Source organism: Dreissena polymorpha, chromosome 9, assembly GCF_020536995.1.
Source record: "Dreissena polymorpha isolate Duluth1 chromosome 9, UMN_Dpol_1.0, whole genome shotgun sequence".
NCBI lineage: Eukaryota > Metazoa > Mollusca > Bivalvia > Myida > Dreissenidae > Dreissena > Dreissena polymorpha.
The window spans coordinates 35,605,851-35,632,494 of record NC_068363.1 but is presented as its reverse complement, the minus strand read 5'-3'; the positions used below and the strand labels follow the sequence as shown (position 1 = coordinate 35,632,494).

At 36.1% G+C, this 26,644-nt stretch overlaps 1 protein-coding gene and 2 long non-coding RNA genes across 8 annotated transcripts in view; all 3 read right to left on the bottom strand.

The window, feature by feature from the left end:
* LOC127844593 (TOX high mobility group box family member 4-B-like) overlaps positions 1-26,644 on the bottom strand; it is a 98,254-nt gene that overhangs the window by 2,020 nt on the left and 69,590 nt on the right. For 4 of the 5 annotated variants that reach the window (XM_052374981.1, XM_052374979.1, XM_052374980.1 and 1 more), the window contains 5 exons: positions 21,529-21,650; positions 16,016-16,151; positions 6,197-6,277; positions 2,225-2,713; positions 701-825 (listed from right to left, as the gene is read on the bottom strand). In XM_052374981.1, the coding sequence (XP_052230941.1) occupies positions 701-825; positions 2,225-2,713; positions 6,197-6,277; positions 16,016-16,151; positions 21,529-21,650 (953 nt within the window). The remainder of the gene's footprint in view (positions 1-700; positions 826-2,224; positions 2,714-6,196; positions 6,278-16,015; positions 16,152-21,528; positions 21,651-26,644) is intronic. The other variant, XM_052374978.1, reaches the window with a different exon arrangement.
* Positions 11,406-12,064, bottom strand: LOC127844595 (uncharacterized). Its single transcript, XR_008032829.1, has 2 exons — positions 11,850-12,064; positions 11,406-11,687 (listed from the first exon to the last, which is right to left on the bottom strand). It is a non-coding gene; the product is annotated as an uncharacterized LOC127844595 (long non-coding RNA).
* LOC127844594 (uncharacterized) lies at positions 18,003-19,018 on the bottom strand. 2 transcript variants are annotated; one of them, XR_008032827.1, is made up of 3 exons: positions 18,866-19,018; positions 18,280-18,709; positions 18,003-18,130 (listed from the first exon to the last, which is right to left on the bottom strand). It is a non-coding gene; the product is annotated as an uncharacterized LOC127844594 (long non-coding RNA). The 2 variants fall into 2 exon arrangements; XR_008032828.1 differs by having other exon boundaries at positions 18,003-18,279; positions 18,437-18,709.

The following is a 26,644-nucleotide window of genomic DNA, read 5'->3' as shown; positions in this document are numbered from 1 at the left end:
CTTAAATGCTTTTTTATGGCTAAATTTTACCATAGACCTTTAGGTGTAACCTTAACCTTTAACATTGGGACATTTGTTACACTCAACTATCTGTCTCCTCTCTCCTCAATTTGGTCATTAGTGGTTAATCATTATAATTGCACGATGAATGAAGAGCTGTTTTTGGTCAAATTTGATCATCGGCCTTATTTTGATCTTGACCTTCCATACTTTAATCTTTGAGCAAAGTTATTGTAAAATCCATCAATTAATGGCCCAGACAGGAATTGTTAAGCTGTTTTATGGCCAGATTTGACCATGATCTCTTAATTAGACTTTGACCTTTGAGGTATGGAGATGGGTAATACACGCAACACGTAGTCTTATGATGGTTTACATTTGTGCACAGTTATTTAAAAATAAAATACATATATGTGATGCGTTCTGAGAAAACTGGGCATAATGCATGTGCCTAAAGTGTCGTCCCAGATTAGCCTGTGCAGTTCTAACATGCTAATCAGGGACGACACTTTCCGCTGTGACATTTTTCGTTTAAATGAAGTCTCTTCTTAGAAAAAATCCAATTAAGGCTAATCTGGGACGACACTTTACGCACATGCATTATGCCCAGTTTTCTCAGAACGCGACTCGTATCATTCATATTCAGACTTGTCTTGTGAAGCCTGAACATGCAGCAATCTCATTAGCCCTTATCTGATACCTGCAATGTGAGACGACACACTCGTTACTACAGTATTCGCTGTCCCAGCCGATGTTGTCAATGGCTCGGTTGTTACAACCGGTACGAATACACATCCCTGCAGGCACCAGTCGTCCAGAGTTACCCTGCAACAATCAGAAAACTTACATAGGTATGAAGCAAAAAGTGTTTTACCAAAAGTATGCAAGTGTTAAATTTATTGTTGCTAATTTTTAGACAACCATTTTCCCTGCAACATAACAAAGAGAAAACTTGGTTAGGTATTTAGTTAAAAGTATATCCAGTGAACTATAACTTCAAATGTACCAATTTGCAAATGAAAAAAGATATGTTTAAATAGCAAAAACTTGAATGGTTATCAAGGTACTGCAGTAGATCTTGCTTAAGTAAATAAATAACATGTGTAAACATCTGCAAATTTCAATATTTCACCACTTGGATCTTGGGTTAGCGTTTCATGACATTGAATGGTTATAAAACCCATACTCTGAATTAGTATTTTAATGTTGTAAAAATGTGACAAAGACTGACAATAATTCCTTCTCTAACAAAGGCTTCATTAATATATTATTTTTTTTAGAGTACCGGTATTGTGATGTGTAGTTAATGGACACCAGTCATTCATTCATATGCTCATTTCAATAGCAAATACAACAAATTTAGCGATACTTTTTGCCAAATTGTGAAAAGTACCGGTACCAACCCAATTGCGAAAATTGTGCGTGAAAAACCCTTAAGTGGGCAAAGTGAAATCTTCATATTGGGAAATAGGTGTATTTTATATTTTGCTCCCTTTAAAATTGATAACTAAATGTTGTAAAGTTGTCAATATTATATTTACTTAGGTTCAAGCCATAGAGCTGCATAGGAAAACTAACTAAATGTTTCAATTTATTTATTTAAAAAAATATATATTATTTTTTTGGAAACTTTTTTTTTTTTTTTACAGCAATTGGGAAATTTGTAGCTTTTTCCTAATTGGGAAAGTGACGTTTTCTGGTACTTTTTAAAGAAGGAATAAAATCGCTGACACTCTATAAACAATTTCATTAATCATTTATCAAAATTTTGCATACCAGTTATAACAAATAATGAAACAATCAATATTTTAATCATTTATTTTTATCACCAAAAATGGCAAAACAAATTTCCTTTAAGAAATACTTGTTCACTTCTTCTTATCCAAAACAGCCAACACTTTAAATGGGTTAACTGGAAATGTTAACCATATTTTACTTAAATTCAAAGTAAATATGAAACATGTTGTATCAGTTAACAGCTAATTAAGGCTAATTGAATGGAACCCCACCCTGAGAAAACCGGTATTAATTCTTTCCCCCTTTCCCAGATTTAGCGTATGGAAAACGACTTCCTTACAACAAAAATATCCTTCAAAGCGGAAAGTGGCTTCCTCGATAAGTCTGTGCGGACTGCACAGGTTAATCTTGGATGACACTTTACGCACATGCATTAAGCCCAGTTTTCCCTTAACGGGGCTAAATAGCAAAGACCAATGTTTCCTACCCAGTAGCGACCTACCCCGGTAGGTGGTCCCAGCTGGCAGTTGAGTCTCACACCATTGTCCATCATTCCCATGGACTGGGTCCCGTTGTACGTTGACGTGTTGTGGAACTGAGGGGAGGACTGTTGCTGACCTTCGTACATCATGTGTTGTGGACTGGTTACATGGTGCGGACTAGAGATGTGTTGCGGACTGGACATGTTCATGTTTCCACCCATCTGCGAGCTCAGCATGTGCTGCTGGCTTGGAATGTGTTGTGGACTGGGCATGTGGTGTGGACTGGTAATATGTTGTGGACTGGGCATGTGGTGTGGACTTGGCATGTGGTGCGGACTGGGCATGTGATGAGGACTGGACATGTGCTGGGGTGACTGGGCATGCATGGGACTCATGTGGGCGGGGCTCATGTTGTTCATGTAGCCCATCATATGCTGGGGGGAGGAGCCCAGAGGGGAGTGGCGCGGGGGTGAAGGGGACTCATCCATCCGGGTCTGAAACACATCCAGCAATATTAACATATTAACATACATATAAACTGTAACTTCAATATAATGCGCTCCGTTATAACGCTGAATCCAATATAACGCGGGGGGTGCTTGGATCCCATTTTTCTCCAACCTTCCATTTGATTTCTGATTCAAATCCGTATTATGCAATTATGTATTTTCAGACAATTCAAAGATGGCGGCAATCACATGTTGATTGCTTTATTCAACCGTCTGTTGAACCGATTATAATCGCCTCGAGGTTAAACAACACCGACAGCTAATTGGTGTTAATCTGTTGTGTAATGTCAATAAAGGTGTGAAAAACTCGCGTGTCAGTGTTTATTACATGTATTCCTCATCAGAGCGGTTCAGTGCGATAATTTCCATAAGTTAAGTGCAAGCGGGATAGTTATACAATTAATGTAATTCAAAACGATTGAAACATTCTTACTTTGATATGGTTGCAGTTTGACTATATTAAATGAGCGGCTGTGAAATATACTGCCCACTGTATAAAACAACTTTTTCTGTCATTTCATTATCATTCTAGTATTATGTCATTTAATCTTTCAGTTCGTGTATAAGAAATTAAATAATGCAAACGATTTATTTACATGCGAACGCAGTGTACCGGTAATTGTTAACAGAGTTTCACTTTCATTTTCGCGCGGTATCAGAAAGTCCCCGGGAAACACGTTTTTTGCATGCGTATGACGCAATAAAACATTTTTTTTACATGAATCGTATTGCATTAATTCTAAATTTAAAGTCACTCGTCCAATGAAAGCTCTGCCCCATAATGCACTGTACTCTTAACACTTCTGAAAATGGCATATATGCGTACGGTTGTGTTTACGAATTTCTTAAACATCTATCGTCATTAATGTTCAAGATTATTATTTTTTAAGTGATGTGCAATTTTATTGGATTATCGGATAAATGTGCACATAAGAAAAGCGGTATGTATACTGTTATCGATACGATTCGGTTTATATGCATGTATTTGCGTCAACACAGCATGGCAATATAAATGACCTATATTATAGGCTATTCTATACCTGTTTTTTTTATAGCGCCCTGCAGTAAATGAGCTCAAAACTTATAACGCGGATCCGTTATAACGCTGTTTCGCGGCTTGGACCCCATTGACCGCGCTATATTGGAGTAACAGTGTATATGAAAATCCTTCATTGGGTAGAGGGGATATGACCGCATAGAAAAGGGCTAGCACTCATTATTTTAAATATGACCTTGACCTTGAGCAGGCGTGACTGACACATGCCTTCTACCCTGTCTCAATGACCTTAACATTGTAGAAAAGTTTAATGAAAATTCTTCAAGGGGTAAAGGAGAAGGAGAACCTTCAACTTAAACTAAATTTGTTAATGCAAATATTTTTTAAGAGACAACAATGCTTGAGATATTAATCGATCAATTGGTGTTCCAATGCTGATCATATTTACACACACAAAAGACATACACTCTTTAAGAGGTGATTTTTTTGGTGTAAAGAACCATGTTAAATCTTAATAAGGCAAATGGTTGTTTAAAGTGCTACATGTATGTATAACATGGGATTTGGAAAGTATTAATATTTACATTTTTATTTAAGCAATTCTTTAAGAACAGTAACAAATGAAGAAGATAAAATCAAACTCATCAAACACAGAGTCACTTAATTGTTTGCCAAGTTTTTGTTTAAAAATTGCTTATTTTATAATCTCATTTACATGAAAATCATTTATATTCGAATTAATATAAGTAAATTCTATAAACTCTGCAAGCAAGATTGTAGCTAGGGGTAGTGTGTTACATATCTGATTTTTAATGAAAAATATCAATGGGGCACATACTGAAGTTATTAAAAGGCCTTATTACACATTTTATGCACAAAACTAGCAGTCTTTAATATTGCAGATGCAATAAATAAGATATAACCAGTATTGACTTAATTCAGTCCTGTTCATAGTTAACTGTCCAATAATTCAAAAAGAAAATATTAAAACAAAAACGAGCCATGCTCTGTGAAAAAGGGGCTTAACACATGTGCATAAAGTGTCATCCTAGATCAGCCTGTGCAGTCTGCACAGTCTTATCGGGGACGACACTTTCCGCAAAAACTTCATTTATGCTAATAAGAGACTTTTTTCAACCGAAATATATGATAAAAACGGAAAGTGTCGTCCCTGATTAGCGTGTGCAGACTGCACAGGCTAATCTGGGACGACACTTTATGCCCATTCATCAAAACCCCCTTTTCACAGAGTGCGGCCCATATTTATTCCATTCCCTATTATTTTAATTAACTCACGACATTCCCTATACAGGTACCAGCAACAAAGTCAATCTCAATTATTTCTTAATTATTAGTTCATACCCACTTAACTATACGACCAGACTTTCATTATTCTCTACTTTACTTGCAAACCATTTTCTGATACGATCAAGTAAAAACATTGGAGCGTTTGATGTCGTTTGAAATCAACCATTATGATTAGCCCATTACTTTGCCATTTCATGGTGAAAAGATGAAAATCTAAAAACCCTGGTCATGTTTTACAACACAAATGACAGCCAATCAGAAAACAGTGAAGGCCATTCTACAAAAACAGGTAATTATCAGCCCAAACATTGAAACCTAGCCAGAAAGTGATACTTGTCACCTGTCGTTACTAGCAACTGCTTCAGAACTGAACAATAGCCTGGCCATCAGTGCGTGAAACTCAATTACTCCTCTTTTATGGAGGAAAGAGAAGATGCAAAGAGAATAAATTACTTTTCAACTTAATCTCCTTGAGATGTTAATAAACTAAGGCTATGGTTCATTATTGCTGATGGAAAATAATAAACAAAGTGAAGAAATAATGATGATGCTAAAAAATGTTTTGCTATTACAAATTGTGCTTGAAGACCAAAAGTTGACAATGACTGAGCTATTAAAATCAACAGCAAAACATTATATGACATGAAAAAATATAAAGAAAAATCTTAAATACTGATCAAAATGCTAAAAAACAAAAAATTATTCACTATTTTTGTTACATTTATGAACATTTTGATAAAAATCAGCCCATTTATTGTTGTTGGGTTTCGATGCCCACAATTGAACTGGTCTTGGTTCCACTAGCATTCTTATATAGCAAGTATGGGTTTAAGCATATACATTAGAAGACATAATTTATCAGAGAACACAATTTGGAAATCAGAAGATGGAGGGCTTGTCAATAAAATGAGCTATTGTGAAGATTTTGTTCTTGGGATGTTAACAACATGTGTTTACCCAACCCACTTGTGATAAAATATTGTACCCCAACAACCTGTGATACAAGACTGTACTCAACCCACCTGCAATACAAGACTGTACCCTATCCACCTGTTATACAAGACTGTAACCCAACCACCAGTGATGCAAGACTGTACCCCATCCACCTATAATACAAGACTGGTCTCCAACCACCTGTGATATAAGACAATATCCCCACCCACCTGGGATACAAGACTGGCCCTGTATGCTGCAAGCTGCTTCAGGTATTCTTTCTTGGCTGTCTCCGTCTTCTTTTTGTATGCCTGCAATGAGAATAAGGTCGACCTTAGAAGTTTAGCCAGAGCAGTTTCATCATTGACACAAACAAGAATTTTAGCAATTGCAAATACATGTAAGTTTGATGTAAATTATACTGCCGGCAACAATGTCCATCACTGAAGCTGAACCGTTATATAAATCAGTGAAGGCATCAACAAAAGAAATGTTTTCGAAAAAAAGAGACTTCTGGAGTGCTCACACACAGTTTTACTCAACTGAACTGACAGTTCAGTTTCTGAACCAAGAAGTCCCAGTTTTGAATTCAACATTTTCATTGAAACAAAAAAAAACATTTACAAAATTAAATAAAGATTAAGCAAAAACATTGTTGCTTCTGAAGTGTTCACAAGGCAAAGTCACAAAAGACAATTAAAAATCTAACATTTGGTTCTTTGGTGATCCAAAAACAAGTGAGTCATGTTGTTTTTATTATGTCAAGTACTGGGAAGAGCAAAATAAATGTGTGCATCTAAACAGGGGCATTACTGCACTCATTTGGACTAGATGAACAAAAACGAATTCTACACCAGTTTTCAAACAGCAGCAGTTACGGTGAATTCTTCATGACAAGCGGAGGTTTCAAATCTCTAAAATATAACCTTGGCACTTATTTGTTCCCACCACAAAAATCTGGTGTGTTTTTTTTTACCAATATCTGTCATAGAAGCATCCTGTCAAAATCTATCAAAATCCACAACAATAAACTAATGATCAAATTTCCATGATGAAATTAACAGCATAATGTTACCATGGAAACCCTATGCAAGATATGAAAACAAATATGAGAAATAATGAAGACTAATTTTCATGTCACTTCAGTGAGTCAGCTCTTGCAAGAGAGATGGGAATAATTCAGGCAGGCTGAAGGAAAATAGATGATCTCTAAAATTAATCTGCAAATATTTGTCCTAAGCCATCCAATGTCCATATTGACAGATTCAGAATCAAGCATACACGAGTCTCTGGTTGTCCTGACAAATGAAGGACATTTCTGAGATAGATGACAGTATATGCAAGTGTTTATCAACGTTTTGATGACAATATTGTGAAACAAGAAATTTCTTTTTAAAATTATGATAAATGCCATAGATTTCGTATTAAAATGTGTGTGACCACATTGTGAAGAGCAGTCTTTAGAATACTATAAACTGCAGAAAAATTAACAGAGAAAGGTTCCATGCTTATCATTTTTAGAAATGCATTATGCTTTGGTATGGCAAGCCATCCTTGTCAAGTGTGAGTAGTATTTTAATTCAACCCTTTACCACTTACATAATTTGACACATTTATAGTCACTTAGAATGTTAAATTTAATTAAAGACCTTTCTTACTAGATTCAAGTTTTGAAGGCTTCATTTCCAACCCTAAGATAATAATGACTAGCAAACAGCATAAAACATTAACAGAATGGGAGTGACTGTCAGGCTGTTCTGGTTTTATGCTGTTTGCATATAGCCATTTTCACTTTGCTTCTAAGTGGGAAAGGGTTAATTAACCAAGTTTCTCTCCCAATAAGGCCATCATAACCAGAAGGTGTTAGTTCCTTACTGAGAGGTTTGTGAAAAATATGGCAGACCCTGTTCAAGAGATGAAACAGCCTTTTCAGGGACCTTTAACCCTTTCCAACTCAGAAGCATAGTGAAAATGGCATAAAACCAGAACAGCCTGCGAGTAACTCGCAGTCTGCTCAGGTTTTATGCTGTTTGCTGCAGTATCTAAGGTTTGGAGATGAAGCCTTAAAAACTTGAATCTAGTTAGAAAGGTCTTTAATTTAATATATCTTTCTGAGAGACTACAAATACGTAAAAATATGTATCTAAGTGGTAAAGGGTAAATCAACCAAGTTTCTCTCCAAAAAACCATCACACCTGAAGGTGTGTTAGTTGCTTACTGAAAGGTTTGTGAAAAATGTGAAAGACCCTGTTCAAGAGAAGAAACAGCATTTTCAGGGACCATTAAACCTTTCCCACTTGCAAGCATAGTGAAAATGATTTTGTGCAAACAGCATAAAACCAGAACAGCCTGCAAGTTACTCGCAGTCTGTTCAGGCTACATGCTGTTTGCTGCTCATCAGTATCAAAGGGTGGGAAATGAAGCCTTTAAAATTTGAATCCAGTAAGAAAGTCTTTAATTAAATTCATCTTTCGGAGGTTCTAATGTGTGAAAATAAGCATCTAAGTGGTAAAGGGTTAAAGAAGCATTGTATCATATTGAAAATACTTTGGGAAAGAAAACTGCTTTAAAGGGTTGGATAGGGAGAGGGGGAGGGGGAAGAACACTTTTGAATATCCAGCAAATATTTCACCCCACCATGTTAATATATCAGGGGTTTTTTGGGGTTGAGGGGGATGGGGTCTTTAGCCCTTATGTGGGGGAAATTTTACGTGCGATTTTCCACTTTTGGGGGGAAAATTGTGCGCGTTTTTTCCTTAATGGGGGAAAATGTTAAGTCTTACTTTTACTGCTAAATTGGTTAAAAAGAAAAAAATAGTGTTATTTTCTTCATAGACCATCTTAAATGAGATTGACTATGGCTGACTGTGACACACTGAGATCTTCTTGATAGGGACTGACTATGGATGAATGTGACACACTGAGATCTTCTTGATAGGGACTGACTATGGCTGACTGTGACAGACTGAGATCTTCTTGACAGGGACTGACTATGGCTGACTGTGACAGACTGAGATCTTCTTGATAGGGACTGACTATGGCTGACTGTGATACACTGAGATCTTCTTGATAGGGACTGACTATGGCTGACTGTGACACACTGAGATCTTCTTGATAGGGACTGACTATGGCTGACTGTGACACACTGAGATCTTCTTGATAGGGACTGACTATGTCTGACTGTGACACACTGAGATCTTCTTGATAGGGACTGACTATGGCTGACTGTGACACACTGAGATCTTCTTGATAGGGACTGACTATGGCTCAGAGCCATCTCTGGATTTTCACGTCATTTCCCTTTTTGGGGGATTTGTTTACCTACTTTCTTATTATAACATTTGTACATGTTTGCATTATATTCATTGTTTTTTTCATAATTTAGTACGTTTGACAAGATTTAATTGAAATAGAATTGAGATATTATAATCATGAGATACATCTTTCTATTAAAAAGAAATATTTTTTTTATTTTTTTTTTTAGGAGGAATTATTTGGACCTGAAAGGGGAAAACACCAGCCTAGTTTGGTGGGGGAAGACGCAGATATTCGGCGTCTGTTATATAAGGTAAAAAAAACCTGTATATTCTATATATTTACAAAGCTACTTAACTCCAACATGTGCTGCAGTATTATGCATATTAGACAAAACTAACTGTAACAAAATGTTAAACCATATATATCTGACAAATCATTGACTGAGAAAATACGCTTAATTTTCTCTAATAAGTTGTGCGCTACTTTAAATGATCCTTCATGCAAGTGTTAACAAAGCCCTGTGCCTACATGGAACTTATTTGCAACAGATTTTGCACCTAGATTACAAGCCAATAAGCAGAAAAAAAAATGTAAAGTCGAAAAAACATTAGGTCAAAACTAAGACGTATACATCAGTTTACTATGGTTGATAAAGGAATTGATCTTAAAAATAACAAGAATTCAAAATGTAAATCATTGTTGGAATTTTAATTTGTAAACATTCCTGAGGGGTAAAACAAGCCCCTCAATCAAAGCCATTTGTTTTTAACGAAAAAATACTTTTAGAAAATGTATCTAGTTAGTCGCTAAGCTGACACTATCCATATCGTTCCCATTTCCCCACCACCCACCCATCCCAATTTAGGTAAAATCTTTTTTTTCCCAATATAAACACCTGATAAACAGGCACTCAGATTTTAAAACGATAGAGTGAGGGTTTGCTTACTTTTTTACGATTTGACCATCTTGATTTGGTTGAATGTTAAACGTTTATTTACAAATCAATAAATACCCATGAGGATTTGAACCAAATGGTGACCAAGAAATCTAAGTGATAAAAACAACACTTTCAATAAACAATGTTTTCATTCCTATGAAGTTGCCAAACCTTCCAGATTAATTATGCAATTGATTGGGCTCATCCATTATTTACAATGTTTGTAATTTGTTAATTAATTACTAACTGTAGCCAAGGGAAAAGTGTCTTTTTGATGTTTTTACAGTTTTTTTGTCTCTAACAAACACTCCACATAACGCCTATTTTAATGACACGAGATGACAGTTATGGTGGGAAATAAAACAACACTAGATTTCTTTGTGTTGTGAATTGCAAAATGAAATCATTGTTTATTGAAATGAGTTTTACAGCTCCCAGTGGACATACTGTTGGACAATATTGTTCACTTTCACAAGGGCTCTGCAGGGCCCAATAATGGGAGCCGTTTTGGGGGGCCGAAAGTTTGCAGTTTCCCTCCTTAACAGTGACTGAGTCTTTGATATATACCCCATCACAGTCGTTGACAGCAATTATATTAATTGCGTTATGATAATGAAGGAAGCGTAAATCATGGCCTTTTGAAAAAGCACTTGATTTTAAGTGTGCCTACAGAAAACTATGGTTTGTTTGTTATCACTAATATTCTGAGATTACTTGAAGGGAACTCAAGCAAAAAGGCATTTAAGCATTTTGGCTTATTAACCCATTTATGCCTAGTGTCTAGAAAAAAGGCCTTGGCAAACAGCATAGACCCAGAAGAGACGCCGCATGATGCGGCGTCTCATCAGGGTCTGCGCTGTTTGCTTAAAGGAATTTCTGTAAGAAATATTCTAAATATAGAAATAAATATAATAGACATCCCTAATTTTTGAAATAAATTGATCCAATTTAGAAGGATGGGAGTGTCCACTAGGTATAAATGGGTTAAGCGGATTTGGCTTACTTAAACTAAATGTTATATGGTAGAGGGTATTACTAGTGTACTAGTGTATTAAGGTTTAGGCTACGAGTTAACACTGTTTTCCACCATTTGGAGAATGGGGCCGGGTCCCATTGGATTGGGAAAATTAGTGGTGATAGACCAAATTTTGAAATTTGTGTTGCTGGGGGTTTTTTTGCTAAAAAATGCTTCAAATATAAAATAACAAGGGACAAAATTGTCACAAAACCAGGTTTTCATTGTGAAAAAAAAATCTGATAAAGGGAGAAAACTCAAACTGAACTTTTGAAATGACCAAAAAAAATTAACCCCCTTTGTATTTTTTTTTTTTTTTAAATCTATTTTTAGTCGTGGCGACCTTGACATTGGAGATATTGACGTGATTCTTTCGTGGGACACACCGTCCCATGATGGTGAACAAATGTGCCAAATGATTTTAAAATCTCACAATGAATGACATAGTTATGGCCAGGACAAGCTCATTTATGGCCATTTTTGACCTTTGAACTCAAAGTGTGACCTTGACCTTGGAGATATCGACGTAATTATTTCGCGCGACACACCGTCCAATGATGGTGAACAAATGTGCCAAATGATTTTAAAATCTGACGATGAACGACATAGTTATGGCTCGGACAAGCTCATTTATGGCCATTTTTGACCTTTGAACTCAAAGTGTGACCTTGACCTTGGAGATATCGACGTAATTATTTCGCGCGACACACCGTCCAATGATGGTGAACAAATGTGCCAAATGATTTTAAAATCTGACAATGAACGACATAGTTATGGCCCGGACAAGCTTATTCCGCCAGCCCGCCAGCCAGCCAGCCCGCCAGCCAGCCCGCCCGCATTCGCCAATCTAATAACCAGTTTTTTCCTTCGGAAAACCTGGTTAATAAAGTATGCTGGTTAAGCATCTTGTCTAATCTTCCTGGAGAAATTCAAGTTTAAATTTTAGCCTTACATGCGTTTAGGAGTTGTTGATTTCATGCTGCTGTAAGTTGACCGAAATATAACATGAGCAGGGTATTATATGGGTCGTGTTCTGAGAAAACTGGGCATAATGCATGTGCGTTAAGTGTCGTCCCAGATTAGCCCGTGCAGTCCGCACAGGCTAATCAGGGACGACACTTTCCGCCTATACTTGATTTTCGGTCAGGAAAAACTTCCTTGAAACCAAAAATATCATAAAAGCAGAAAGTGTTGTCCCTGATTAGCCTGTGCGGACTGCACGGGCTAATCTGGGACAACACTTTACGCACATGCATTATGCCCAGTTTTCTCAGAACACAACTCATATATACAGATGTAAGTTTCTTCAACCCTTTTTAAAAGTTTTTACTGGCATTAAGTTACGTATATTTTAATACATAATGTCATGTTGATTGTAAATTAGTTCTTAATTGTTTGAACTAAAATAATATCTATTAAAAATCTACGCGAAAATTGATGTGATCGATAGTGACAAACTTTGAAGAAAGTGCAAACTGAGGTACAGTGTGTTTTTTTCATTTAAATTCTAGGCCTGTATACTGCCCCATTCCAAAATGTAAACAAGCTTATATTTTCCCCAAAATGGACCTAAAATAAGCATTTGGTAGCAAAACAACAACACAAATTTCTCAATTTTAGTTAAAACGCCGCTTTTTTCCCCAATCCAAAGAGACATTCCCAAAATGGTGGAAAAAAACACTGGGTAAAATTAAAACAATGCATAAAATTTAGCTCATCATTATTTTTAGAGATTTGAAATGAGTAAATACATTTTAAAGCCTACAATATCAGATGAAATCATTAATAATTGGATACACTCTATACATTTTTAAACACCCCATTAATGTACTTACACATGGAATACCCTTCAGCATTATACACATTTAATGTTAGGAATCATATATGCCTTAACATTAATGAAATAAAATAGGATGTCAGAGCATCATAATTAGGGTCACTAATAGTATGAAGCCAACAATGAGCTCGATATCTGAAAGCATTGCCTAAAAAAGCTCCAGAAAAATGGTTATATATAGACAGGTTTTTTCTGCTATGTAAACTAGAGCCTTGTCACAGACATGACAAATACCCCCACATGCAGCATTGACACATAATATTTTGCATGTCATCTTCACAAAAAACAGCGGACACCATGCTCAATTTTTAAAACGCACTAAGTGACCCCTTGACCTAGTTTTTGACCCAAAAAGGCCCATGTTCTAATTTGACCTTAAGATCATCTCCATAAAACTTCTGACCAAGTTTGGTGAAGATCGGATGTAAACTACTTGAATTAGAGAGCGGACAACATGCTGAATGTAAAAACACGCACTAAGTAACCCCGTGACCTAGTTTAAGGCCTGGAATGGCCCATGTTCAAACTTGTCCTAGAGATCATTTAGATAAAACTTGTGACCAAGTTTGGTGAGGATTGGATGAAAACTACTTGAATGAGAGAGCGGACAACATGGTGAGGTTTAAAATGCACTAAGATACCCTGTGACCTGGTTTTTGACCCGGCATGACCCATATTCAAACTTGACCTAGACATCATCTAGATACAACTTCTGACCAAGTTTGGTGAAGATTGGATGAAAACTACTTGAATTAGAGAGCGGACAACATTGTGATGTTTAAAACGCCCTAAGTGACCCCGTGACCTTGTTTTTGACCCGGCATGGCCCATATTCAAACTTGCTCTAGACATTATCAAGATACAACTTCTGACCAATTTTGGTGAAGATTGGATATAAACTACTTGAATTAGAGAGCGGAAAACATGGTGAGGTTTAAAACACACTAAGTGACTCCGTGACCTAGTTTTTGACCCGGCATGGCCCATGTTCGAACTTGACCTACACATCATCTAGTTACAACTTTTGACCAAGTGTGGTGAAGATCGGATTTACACTACTTGAAATAGAGAGCGGACACCATGCTCAATGTGTAAAACATACTAAGTGACCCCATGACCTAGTTTTTGACCCTGCAAGGTCCATGTTCAAACTTGGCCTTAAGATCATCTAGACACAACTTCTGACCAAGTTTGGTGAAGATCTGATGAAAACTACTTGAATTAGAGAGCGGACAACATGCTGAATGTTTAAAACGCACTAAGTGACCCCGTGACCTAGTTTTTTACCCGGCAAGGCCCATGTTCGAACTTGGCCTTAAGATCATCTAGATACAACTTCTGACCAAGTTTGATGAAGATCAGATGAAAACTACTTGAATTAGAGAGCGGACAACATTGTGATGTTTAAAACGCCCTAAGTGAGCCCGTGACCTTGTTTTTGACCCGGCATGACCCATATACAAACTTGCTCTTGACATTATCAAGATACAACTTCTGACCAATTTTGGTGAAGATTGGATAAAAAACTACTTGAATTAGAGAGCGGACAACATGATGAGGTTTAAAACACACTCAGTGACCATGTGACCTAGTTTTTGACCCGGCATGGCCCATGTTCGAACTTGACCTACACATCATCTAGTTACAACTTTTGACCCAGTGTGGTGAAGATCGGATTTAAACTACTTGAAATAGAGAGCGGACACCATGCTCAATGTGTAAAACGTACTAAGTGACCCCGTGACCTAGTTTTTGACCCGGCAAGGCCCATGTTCCAACTTTGCCTAGACATCATCTAGATACAACTTCTCACCAAGTTTGGTGAAGATCGGATATAAACTACTTGAATTACAGAGCGGACAACATGCTGAATGTTTAAAACGCACTAAGTGACCCCGTGACCTAGTTTTTGACCCAGCAAGGCCCATGTTCTAACTTGGCCTTAAGATCATCTAGATACAACTTCTGACCAAGTTTGGTGAAGATTGGATGAAAACAACTTGAAATAGAGAGCGGACAACATGTTGAATGTTTAAAACGCACTTGGTGACCCCGTGATCTAGTTTTTGACCGGACAAGGCCCATGGCCTAGACATCATGTAGATACAACTTCTGACCAAGTGTGGTGAAGATCGGATGAAAACTACTTGAAATAGAGAGCGGACACTTAATACGGACCGACCGACAGACAAGCTCACTCCTATATACCCCCCTAAACTTCGTTTGTGGGGGTATAATAAGGCAATAAAAATGCACCTGATCCAAAGGCAAGTGAACCCGGTCCCAAATTGATATCTTAAAAAATTTTCAAATTTCCCCCAAAAATTAAATAAATTTTTTTTGAAAGAAGTGTGTATTTATTATTTTAACTCAATTTTATTATTCATAAACATCTAACAAAGTTTATAACTATAATTTATATTATTTTTTCACAAAATGGCCAGGAAAAGGCCTGATGTGTCAATATTTGTTGATGAAACCAATATCCCAATTTGGTCCATTCTGTCAATTAAAAATTCCCTATTTGCCATTTTAAAGATTTAAAAAATCCCAATTTAACCAGACTACTTTTTCCAAAATGTCTAAAAAAAACCTGCATGTGATAAAAATATCTCTGGTTAATGTCCAACTAGGCAACCCTTTAAATTAGGGGCCTAATGACCAGTGTAAATTGTATCAAGCTGTCATTAAGGCTCACTCCACTACCAATTCCATATGACATCCATTTCGATTCATTAACAGTTACTTTTTTTATAAAACTGAAATGGAAAATTTACCAATATATGACTATGCAGAAATGTCCATGTTGGACATTGCTTGAAAATTGTACCCTGCCTATTGAAATGATTTCACAGTTATTGGAACATCTTGTTATTCAGTATCATGTCTTACAACCTCGTGGTTTAATTCCTACATCTAAGAACTCCAAATTATTTATTGTGGACGGATGAACAAAAGCAAATCTTAATTTATTTGTATATTATACAATCACATGTTCTTACATTTTTGTGGTCGGGGTCTAGTCCCTCCCACATGGACGCTACAATCTTGGAAACCTCTCCGAACGTTGCGTTGGGATTCTGTCCCTTGATGGCCGCCTGAGTGTCACGGAAGAACAGTGCGTATGCGGACACAGGCCTGGGGAAACATTAGAGAGAATTAATTAATATTCATGATTAGACACGTTAATTCAAACCTTAACAAACAAAATTGCGGATACGGGCGAATTTAGCGGAGAGAAGGTAAGAACAAATGCAAATACATCTGTTGCAGACAGAAACTGAGTTGCAACGCTACGTTTTTGCTAAATCTATGTATTTATCTTCCATATGATAATTTAGCGAAAGCTAAAGCTAAATTATATTATATTATAGATATAATTTGCATAACTCGCGACACAGTAATAATTTTTGCCTATTGCATGAATTTATATATTATTTTATTGATTCAAAACCAATTTTGACCAGGTTTTCGATGTCAACTTCAATAAAAAATATATTTCAAGGAATTTTTGTAAAGTTTGTTTCAAGCTATACGATTTAGATGCAAAACAACGATCTATTCCGCAAACTGGGACTTAAATGAAACATATTGACAGCCACTAGCGAATGGTACATTCATTTTTATGCTGAATATCTGACCCAAAAAAAACATCCCATCGTTAGGTCAAATTGGGTGCTTCTAAAATACTGTTGGTGTTTATTACCACAAAAATTAGCAAATCACTAAATATTGTACTGAATATTACTGATTATTTTACTAATCTACTAATTGTTGAGACATTTCTCTGTTTTAACAATTTTTTAAAAATAAATATATGATACCGTAAAACGTTGTGTAAAAGGGCACTTTTTTACCCCCAAATTTAATTTTAAAAACTTCTTGCGCGTTATGCACAACTACAGCCATGCCAAGACATTTTTTCCCTGTCAGTTACCGAATAACGGTAACTCGCACCATTCTGCTCCCTGTTGTTTTAACTGTAACTATGTTAATAATTGTGTTATATTCACAATCTGAATATACCGTAAAAAGTTGTGTATAAGGCGCACTTTTTTACCCCAAAATTTCATTTTAAAAACTTGATGCGCGTTATGCACAACTACAGCCATGCCAAGACATTTTTTCGCTGTCAGTTACCCAGTAGCGGTAATTCGCATCATTCTGTTTTCCGGTGTTTTAACTGTAACTATGTTAATAATAGTGTTATATTGACGATCTGAATAAGATGAACAAACATTATAAAGTTAACATATATATTTTCTATCTTTTTCAGGTACGTACAGAGCATTGAAATCAAATAAATTTGAAGAAGAGAATGAAAAACGAGGAAGCCATTTTTATTTAAATGTTATTGTTTACTTTTCCCACAATATTATACCCTACTGTACTAGGGTTACACAATTTATTTGGGGGCACTTGTCGATTTACAATAGTATGTCGGCAAGGTATTTCCCGATATATTTAAGATTATTTTTCTTGCTTTTCAAATGTGTTAATAAAATTGATGCTGTGTTTGTTTACACGTTTTCATACGTCTTGTCAAGATTGAGGATGTGATTATTGAGCAATTTGCGTCACCTGTCAAGTTTTGTGTAGCTGGGCTATTATCAAAACATGCGAACCGGCAAACGGCTTCACACCTCCATTGTTTGTTTATCGCCGGTAATGTCGTGATGGTGTTGAGAAGTTTGAGTCGTTAAAGTCTCCTGTCAATTTTAGACAATCGAAAAGAACGCATGATATCGGCATTGTAAATAAAACGCGCGGTTGTGAATTAGTCATGCATGAATAACCAGGTGAAAATACCAATCAATAATGTCAGTTTCTTAGTTATAACTAATCCATCCGTTATGTGTACTCCACGATAAAATCGTGGACAGTTACTTCGGAGACATATGATGAAAACCTTGATGGTATCCTCGTGGAAAGTGTGCATTTCATGCATAATTCATTTAAATCCAAACATTTATTTTTACGCATAATATGATTTAAAACAAGAGTGCCAAACTGTCACAAGATACGCCCGTTCGAAGGTTTTGGACACCATGCTCAATGCTTGAAAGTGTCCTCAAGACCTAGTTATTGACCCGGCATGACCCATATTTGAACTTGACCTAGATATCACTTAGATGTAACATCTGACTAAATTTGGTGAAGATCAGATGAAAACTACTTCAATTAAAGAGCGGACAACATGCTTAATGCTTGAAATGCACTATGTGACCTCGTTTTTGACCCGGCATGACCCATGTTTGAACTTGACCTACATATCATCTAGACACAACTTCTGACCAAATTAGGTGAAGATCAGATGAAAACTACTTCAATTAGAGAGCGGACACCATGCTAAATGCTTGAAATGCACTAAGTAACCTCGTGACCTAGTTTTTGACCCGGCATGACCCATATTTGAACTTGACCTACATATCATCTAGACACAACTTCTGACCAAATTTGGTGAAGATCGGATGAATACAATTTGAATTAGAGTCCGGACAAAGTGGTGCCGTTGAAAATGCACTAATTGACCCTATGACCTAGTTTTTGACCCGGCATGACCCATATTCGAACTTGGCCTATATATCAACTAGATGCAACTGCTGACCAAGTTTGGTGAAGATCGGATGAATACAATTTGAAATAGAGTCCGGACAAAGTGGCCCCGTTGAAAATGCACTTATTGACCCTATGACCTAGTTTTTGACCCGGCATGACCCATATTCGAACTTGGCCTAGATATCAACTAGATACAACTGCTGACCAAGTTTGGTGAAGATCGGATGAATACAATTTGAAATAGAGTCCGGACAAAGTGGCCCCTTTGAAAATGCACTTATTGACCCTATGACCTAGTTTTTGACCCGGCATGACCCATATTCGAACTTGGCCTAGATATCAACTAGATGCAACTGCTGACCAAGTTTGGTGAAGATCGGATGAATACAATTTGAATTAGAGTCCGGACAAAGTGATGCCTTCCGCCCGCCGCCCGCCCGCCGCCCGCCGCCCGCCCGCCGCCCGCCCGCCGCCAAGGGGTTTCACATAATACGTCCCGTATTTTATACGGGCGTATAAAAAACACCAACTAGTTGTATCGTTATCGTCTTAAAAATAATTTATAATTGAAGCAATAAAAGAATAAGTAAGATCGGCAATGTAAATATAACGATTTTCAGTTAGCCTGCGGTACGGAATTTTTCCCCTGATTTTTTTTGCTTCAAAAACTTTTTTTCCCGATTTTTTAGCTTTAAAAAGTAGATGCGCGTTATACATAAATGCGCGTTATACACAACGTTTTACGGTAGATGGACAAACGTTAAAAAGTTAACATTAATATTTTCTATCTTTTTCAGGTACGTACAGAGCATTATAATCAAATAAATTTGAAGAAGAAAATGAAAAACAAGGAAGCCATTTTTTTATTAAAATGTTATTGTTTTTCCCCACAATATTATACCCTACTGCACAAGGGTTACACAATTTATTTGGGGGCACTTGTCGATTTACAATAGTATGTCGGCAAGTTCTTTCCCGATATATTTATGATTATTTTTCTTGCTTTTCAAATGTGTTAATAAAATATATTTTGTGTTTGTTTACACGTTTTCATACGTCTTGCCAAGATTGGGGTTGTGATTATCGAGTAATTTGCGTCACCTTTCAAGTTTTGTTTAGCTGGGGTTTTATCAAAACATGCAAACCGGCAAACGGCTTCATACATCTAGTGTTTGTTTATCGCCGGTAATGTCAGTAATGTTGTTGAGAAGTTTGAGTTGTTAAAGTCTCCTGTCAATTATAGACGCTCAAAAGGAACACTTGAGATGGGCGATGTAAATAAAAACGCACGGTTGTGAATTAGTCATGCGTGAATAACTGTGCCAATACCAATAAACAAGAGATGTCAGAGGACAGCGCGCTCGACTATTCGAGTGCTTGACAGTATAACGTAAGCCATCATGGGGAAATTGTTCATATTCAATAATTTATTAGACGATCTTTCAAAAAAAAAAAAAGGAAAAAAAAATCTTTTTTTTTTTGGGGGGGGGGGGGGGTTGAGAGGGGGTATAATGTGGGGTATTGTTTGGGTGGAATCCATTGTGGTATTCAGGTAAGTGTTGTTTTGTCAAAGTAATGATAAAATGTGATCATAAATAAAAAAGTTATGGCAATTTAAGCAAAATGTTCAATTATCTAAGTGTAAAAGGGGCCATAATTATGTAAAAATGCTTGAAACAGTGGTGTGCTCTTGTAAATAGGTTGGGGTCATGTTGGTAAACAAGTATACAACATATAAAAGCAATACAAAGGATATAGGAAATATTTGGGGAAGTACGCAAACTTTAACATAGATTTATTAATAATATGCATAAAATGCTTGATAGAGTTGTCTGCTCTTGTTTATAGGTTGGGGTGATGTTGGTTAACAAGTATGCAACATATGAAAGCAATTTGTTAAGGGACAAAGAAAATATTTGGGGTAGTACGCAAACTTTAACATTTGCTGCATATTCTAAGTGAAAAAGGGGCCATAATTATGACAAAATGCTTGATAGAGTTGTCTGCTCTTGTTTATAGGTTGGGGTCATGTTGGAAAAAAAATAATGCCAAATATAAAAGCAATATGTCAAGGGACAATGAAAATAATTGGGGTAGTACGAAAACTTTAACATTTGCACGCTAACGCAGACACTAATGCTAACACTAACGCCAACGCTAACGCAGACGGTCACGCCGACGCCGGGGTGAGTAGGATAGCTCCAATATATATATTTTATATATAATAGTCGAGCTAAAAATGTCAGTGTCTTAGTTATACCAAGCACACTAATCGGTCCATAATGTATACTCTTCCACGATAAAATCGTGGACAGTTACTTCGGAGACTTATGATGAAAACCTCGATGGTATCCTCGTGGAAATTGTGCATTTCATGCATAATTCATTTAAATCGAAATATTTATTTTTACGCGTAATATAATTTTTTTTTTAAACAAACAAGTTTTATCTTTATGGTTATCGTCTTTAAGATAATTAATTATTGAAACAATAAAATAACGCGTGAGATCGGCAATATAAATAAAAACGATTTTCAGTTAGCCTATGGTATGAAAATTTCCCCCCAATTTTTATAGCTTCAAAACCTTTTTTTAACGATTTTTTTGCTTCAAAAAGTAGATGCACAGTATACATAAATGCGCGTTATACACAGCGTTTTACGGTACTATCAAAACAGCTTTATAAATATATTGCATGAATGATATGAAAAGGGGTTTTAATGCATGTGCATAAAGTGTGGTCTTACATAAGCCTGCGCAGTCTGCACAGGCTAATCAGTGACAACACAGTCATTCTGCTTATATTGTATCTTTGGTTTAAAGGAAGACTCTTTTTGACAAAAGTCCATTTTAAGCGGAGAGTGTCGTCCCTGACTAGCCTGTGCAATCTTGGACAAATCTTTACACATATGCACTTAACCCAGTTTTCTCAGAGCGGGATTAACATGTGATCTTACTTTTGCGGTTCGTTCGGGTCTTTCTTTTTCTTTTTTTTGACAATCCTGGGCTTCTTGATCCCTGTGACCTTGACCTTTCCCATAGCCATGGGAGCCATGTCTTCAGCCTGACGCTTTACCAGCTGTAAAAAAAATCCACATAATGATGTTGTCATGTTTAAATAAACACAAGCCCTGGGAACAGAGATACAAGTAATTTATTGACTGATGGTATTTACTAGAAGGACTCCGATCACACATTCTAGTGCATCAGGCTCAACCATAGGTCAGCTTTGAAACTTGGTTACACACCTTAATGCAGTGGGGGAGTTTCAACATTTTGGAATTGGGGCCTGATCCCTTTGGATTGGGAAATATTAAGTCCTTTTGACTAAAATTGGGAAATGAATATTGTTGATTTCATGCTTACAAATACTTTAAAATTCATTAAAAAAATATTTCAATATTATATTTTCTGAGGTTCAACTTGCAGGACTGGATTTGGAGATAAATTACATTATCCAAAAATTTTTTTTTGGAAACCTTCATTTGGGAATTTTAAGCCCGATTGGGGAAAATATATTTTTAGAGAGGCACTTTTGCAAGTCACTCTGCTTTAGCTATGCTAGGAACGATAACTGCAAGTCAGTCTGCTGTTAACTACGCTAGAAACGATAACCACTGCCTGTTTATACTTCACTGGTACACTGCAGCAGACGGCCTGTATGTAAACAATAGGTTTAAGAGCTTGTGCAACGATATTGGCCAGTCTAGTGTGTATAACAGCTTGTGCGACGACATTGGCCAGTCTATCATTGAAATCTGTACATATTGGCTGCTTTCAGGGAAAACAGGGCTTAATGCTGTTAAAAGTCTGTCATGTGGACAAAATTGTTCCTCAATATTTTAAAGAAAATAGATAAAGTATTAGATACAGATAACACAACAAGTACATGATTATAGGCTTGTTATTCTTAAGCAAGGCAACCAAATTTCTTAAGATGGTTTCCAGTGCAGCAACCAATTGTGAAAACAAGATGTGATTCTGAAACACAATGTCCCCCTATATGACGTTTGACCTTGAAGGATGACCTTGACCTTGACTCTTCACCTCTCAAAATGTGCAGCTCCATGAGATACACATGCATGTCAAATATATAATTGCTAGCTTCAATATTGCAGAAGTTACATTACATAAGCAATTTTGACCCATATATTTGACCTAGAAGGATGACCTTGACCTTTCACCACTCAAAATGTGCAGCTCCATGGGATGCACATGCATGCAAAATATCAAGTTGCTATCTTCAATATTGCAAAAGTATTCATAAAATAAGCGATTTAGGCCACATATATTTGACCTCTGACCTTGAAGGATGACCTTGACCTTTCACCACTCAAAATGTGCAGCTCCATAAGTTACACATGCATGCCAAATATCAAGTTGCTATCTTCAATATTGCAATAGTATTCATAAAATAAGCGATTTAGGCCACATATATTTCACCTCTGACCTTGAAGGATGACCTTGACCATGACCTTTCACCACTCAAAATGTGCAGCTTCATGAGATGCACATGCATGCCAAATATCAAGTTGTTATCTTCAATATTGCAAAAGTATTCATAAAATGAGCGATTTTTGCCACATATATTTGACCTCTGACCTTGAAGGATGACCTTGACCTTTCACCACTCAAAATGTGCAGCTCCATGAGATACACATGCATGCCAAATATCAAGTTGCTATATTCAATATAGCAAAAGTTATTGCAAAATGTTAAAGTTGGCGCAAACTAACCAACAGACCAACCAACCAACCAACCAACAGACCAACCAACAGACAGGGCAAAAACAATATGTCCCCCACTACTATAGTGGGGAACATAAAAAGAGACATATTGTTGTTATTTTGGCTTAGTTATCTTTATAACATAAATATGAGGATAAACAGTGCACACACATCTCGACCAGTGCTTTAAGACACACTCTTTATAAATTTGAATGGGTTGTTTTCATTTCAAACTTGCAATATAAAAAGCTATAACATAATTTTGAAAACTGAGTAGCGTCTTAAAGATTATGCCTTCAGCGCTTTGATTTTCAATTGGGAATAGGCGCCCTACCAGACCCAAATTTTAACACAAAAAAAAACCCCACTAAAATGTTTACATTGTCACATTGGTTACGCACCGTTATGTGTACATTGTCAACTTGAACACACATTCAAATACGAACATTGTCTCATAAATAACAGAGAATCCTCTCAAATCATTTCCTATAACCAGAACACCACAAAAATGATCATATTTATAATAATTGGTGTGGGTAAATCATGTTCCAACCATTGCCATGGAGATAATCATCTTTCAATGGCAAAAACCCATGTACGCCATGTAATTAAAATGCAAGAATTGGACACAAATGCATCAACTTAATTGAGATGGTCACATGTAAGACATGTTTCAAATGGCAGGTGCATTTCAACAAATCAATCTTTAGAACAGTACTTGAAATCTACTTTGTCAAGCTTATCATTAACAATTGTTACAGATCAATGTTTTAAATCAGGGTACAAATCAGTCTATTTGATGCTGATTTTTTGGTCACATAGAGACAACCAATTTTGGGGCAAATTAAATTTTTCTGGTCCATCAGTTTTCATTCGAAAATGCTTGCAAACAGACGGATTCATAATTATTGCTTTTCTTCTCAAATTATCATCTCAATCATGCAAACTGACAAGCCCACAAATAATCTTAGAGACATCAAGAAAATATGATGGAGATACTGGGAAAGAATATTCAGTAATTTGACAAACATAAAAGCGATGGACCCACCATGAAAGAGTACATCAAATCATGGATGACTGGTCATGGAAACAGTGAACAACAGTGGCTGATCGCACTTTGAACTATTGTTGGGAAATATGTATTTATTTTTTGCAAAATAACTGCATTTATGCCACTTTTCACTATGATCAGTGCAATATTAGACCTGCTTTTGGTATTGTACATTTGATTACCTCATTACCACATAGATAGGAATTTTCACACATTTGTAGTCCCTTAGAAAGTTGTATTTAATTTAAGACTTTTCTTACAAGTTTTTAAGGCTTCATCTCCAAACTTTGGATACTGATGAGCAGTATAGCCATTTTCACTTTTCTTCTAAGTGGATAAAGATTAACAATGCAGTGATTTTTTTTGCCCAAAATTACCGCCGATATTCGGCTGCTTCCCAATTGCAAAAAATGACGTTTTTTCCCAAAAATCTGACCAAAATTTCCCAAAAAATGACCAAATTTTCCCAATTAAGCCAATTACATTACAATGTCATTTAGGCCTAGCGTTAATTTCGTAGAACGAGTGCCGATCGAGCTTGTCGAGTCTTCGCCGAATGACAACTGACTTACGAATGTTCGCGAATGTAGCCGAATACGATTTTACGTTGCTATCCACACATCTCTCTCTATATTGCAGAGGATACCGACGATAGTAAATGTATCCCGATTGTTAACGCCTGTTTTTACACACGTCCAAGATGGCGGCAAGCAGACGAGAAGTTTGCGATGAGCAGCGAAAATGATAAACAACACTAAAATTAACAGCGGATATCACATGGTTATTAGCAGATAATTTAATGTGTGTGTCAATTAACGCAAAATACTATGTTTGAGATGAACAACAACAAGTATTTATTAGAAATGTTCACAGTGAATGTGCGTCATGGAAATCTGTGTTGGGAAATTGGAGTTCACAAAGTTAAAGCATTTAAGACGTGAACCGTTCGAAAATGGAAAGAGACAAACATGATTTGATTTATATGTTAGTGGATCTGTGTATATTCAGATTCATATGCATATTCTGCTTTATTATGTTTGTCACGCTGTATAGTTTGGTGAAATAGCATTGAAGTGAGGATGTCAATTGTGCAAGATATTAAACAAATGAAATGTATTATTTTAGCTCGATTTAATACAACAACACAGCAAGAACACAAAAGCGTGTTTGTTAATATTTGTTAATGTTTTCACCATATCATATTTTACTTTAAAAAACATCCTGAATTAAATTCATACTCTTAAAGAGATTATGATTAAATCATAATGGTACATGTATATTGAAAAATCTATAGATTATTGCAAGTTTAATATGCATGTGGAAGGATATTAACTAAACGTTGTAAGAAGACATGAAAGCAACACTTTATAATATAAAAATGCTGTCAAACATGAACTAAGCAATTTTTATTCTGTTCTTATAATCATATTTATGTTTCCCAATTTCATGGTTTATTGCGCTATTTTTCCCAATTTCATGGTTTATCGCGCTAATTTTCCCAATCCAAATGCCACAGGCTGTAACAAAAAAAATCAAAAAAAATCACTGCAATGATATTTTTTATTTGAGAGCAGGAAAATCAGTCAGCATCAAGTAAGAATATTTTAACTGTGTTATTAAGTTTAGAAACATCCCTTATTATTTTATTCAAATTTTAATCAACAAATACTTTAAATATGAGATTATTCAAACAATTAATGTCTACAAATGTTACTATCATAATTATGAACAGATAATAAAACATTTACATAACATGATTTACTAGATTACTCTAAAACTAACAAGAGATGTGTTTGTCAGAAACACAATGCCCCCTATTGCGCCGCTTTGAAATAAAATTTCAATATATCATTTGGACGGTTTAGAAATTATCTGCCTTTTAAAGCTTATTACTTCCCTTGGATTGTATTTTGTTAACTTTTGACCTTACAGGATGACCTTGACCTTTCACTACTCAAAATGTGCAGCTTCATGAGATACACATGCATGCAAAATATCAAGTTGCTATATTCAATATTGCAAAAGTTATGGCCAATGTTTAAGTTTTTGGACGGGCACACAGACAGACAGACAAAATGACTGACAGTTCAACTGCTATATGCCACCCACCCGGGGGCATGAAAATCATTGTAATATTCAACACATTTTTCTATACTTACTAAGTATACTATACCCCATATAAATCATTTTGCCTTACAACTTACATAACATGTTTGCATGGTGATATTATAACAGAAAGACAGAAGAACACAAATATGAGGGCAACTAATGGATGCTCCCGCGATAGAACATTGT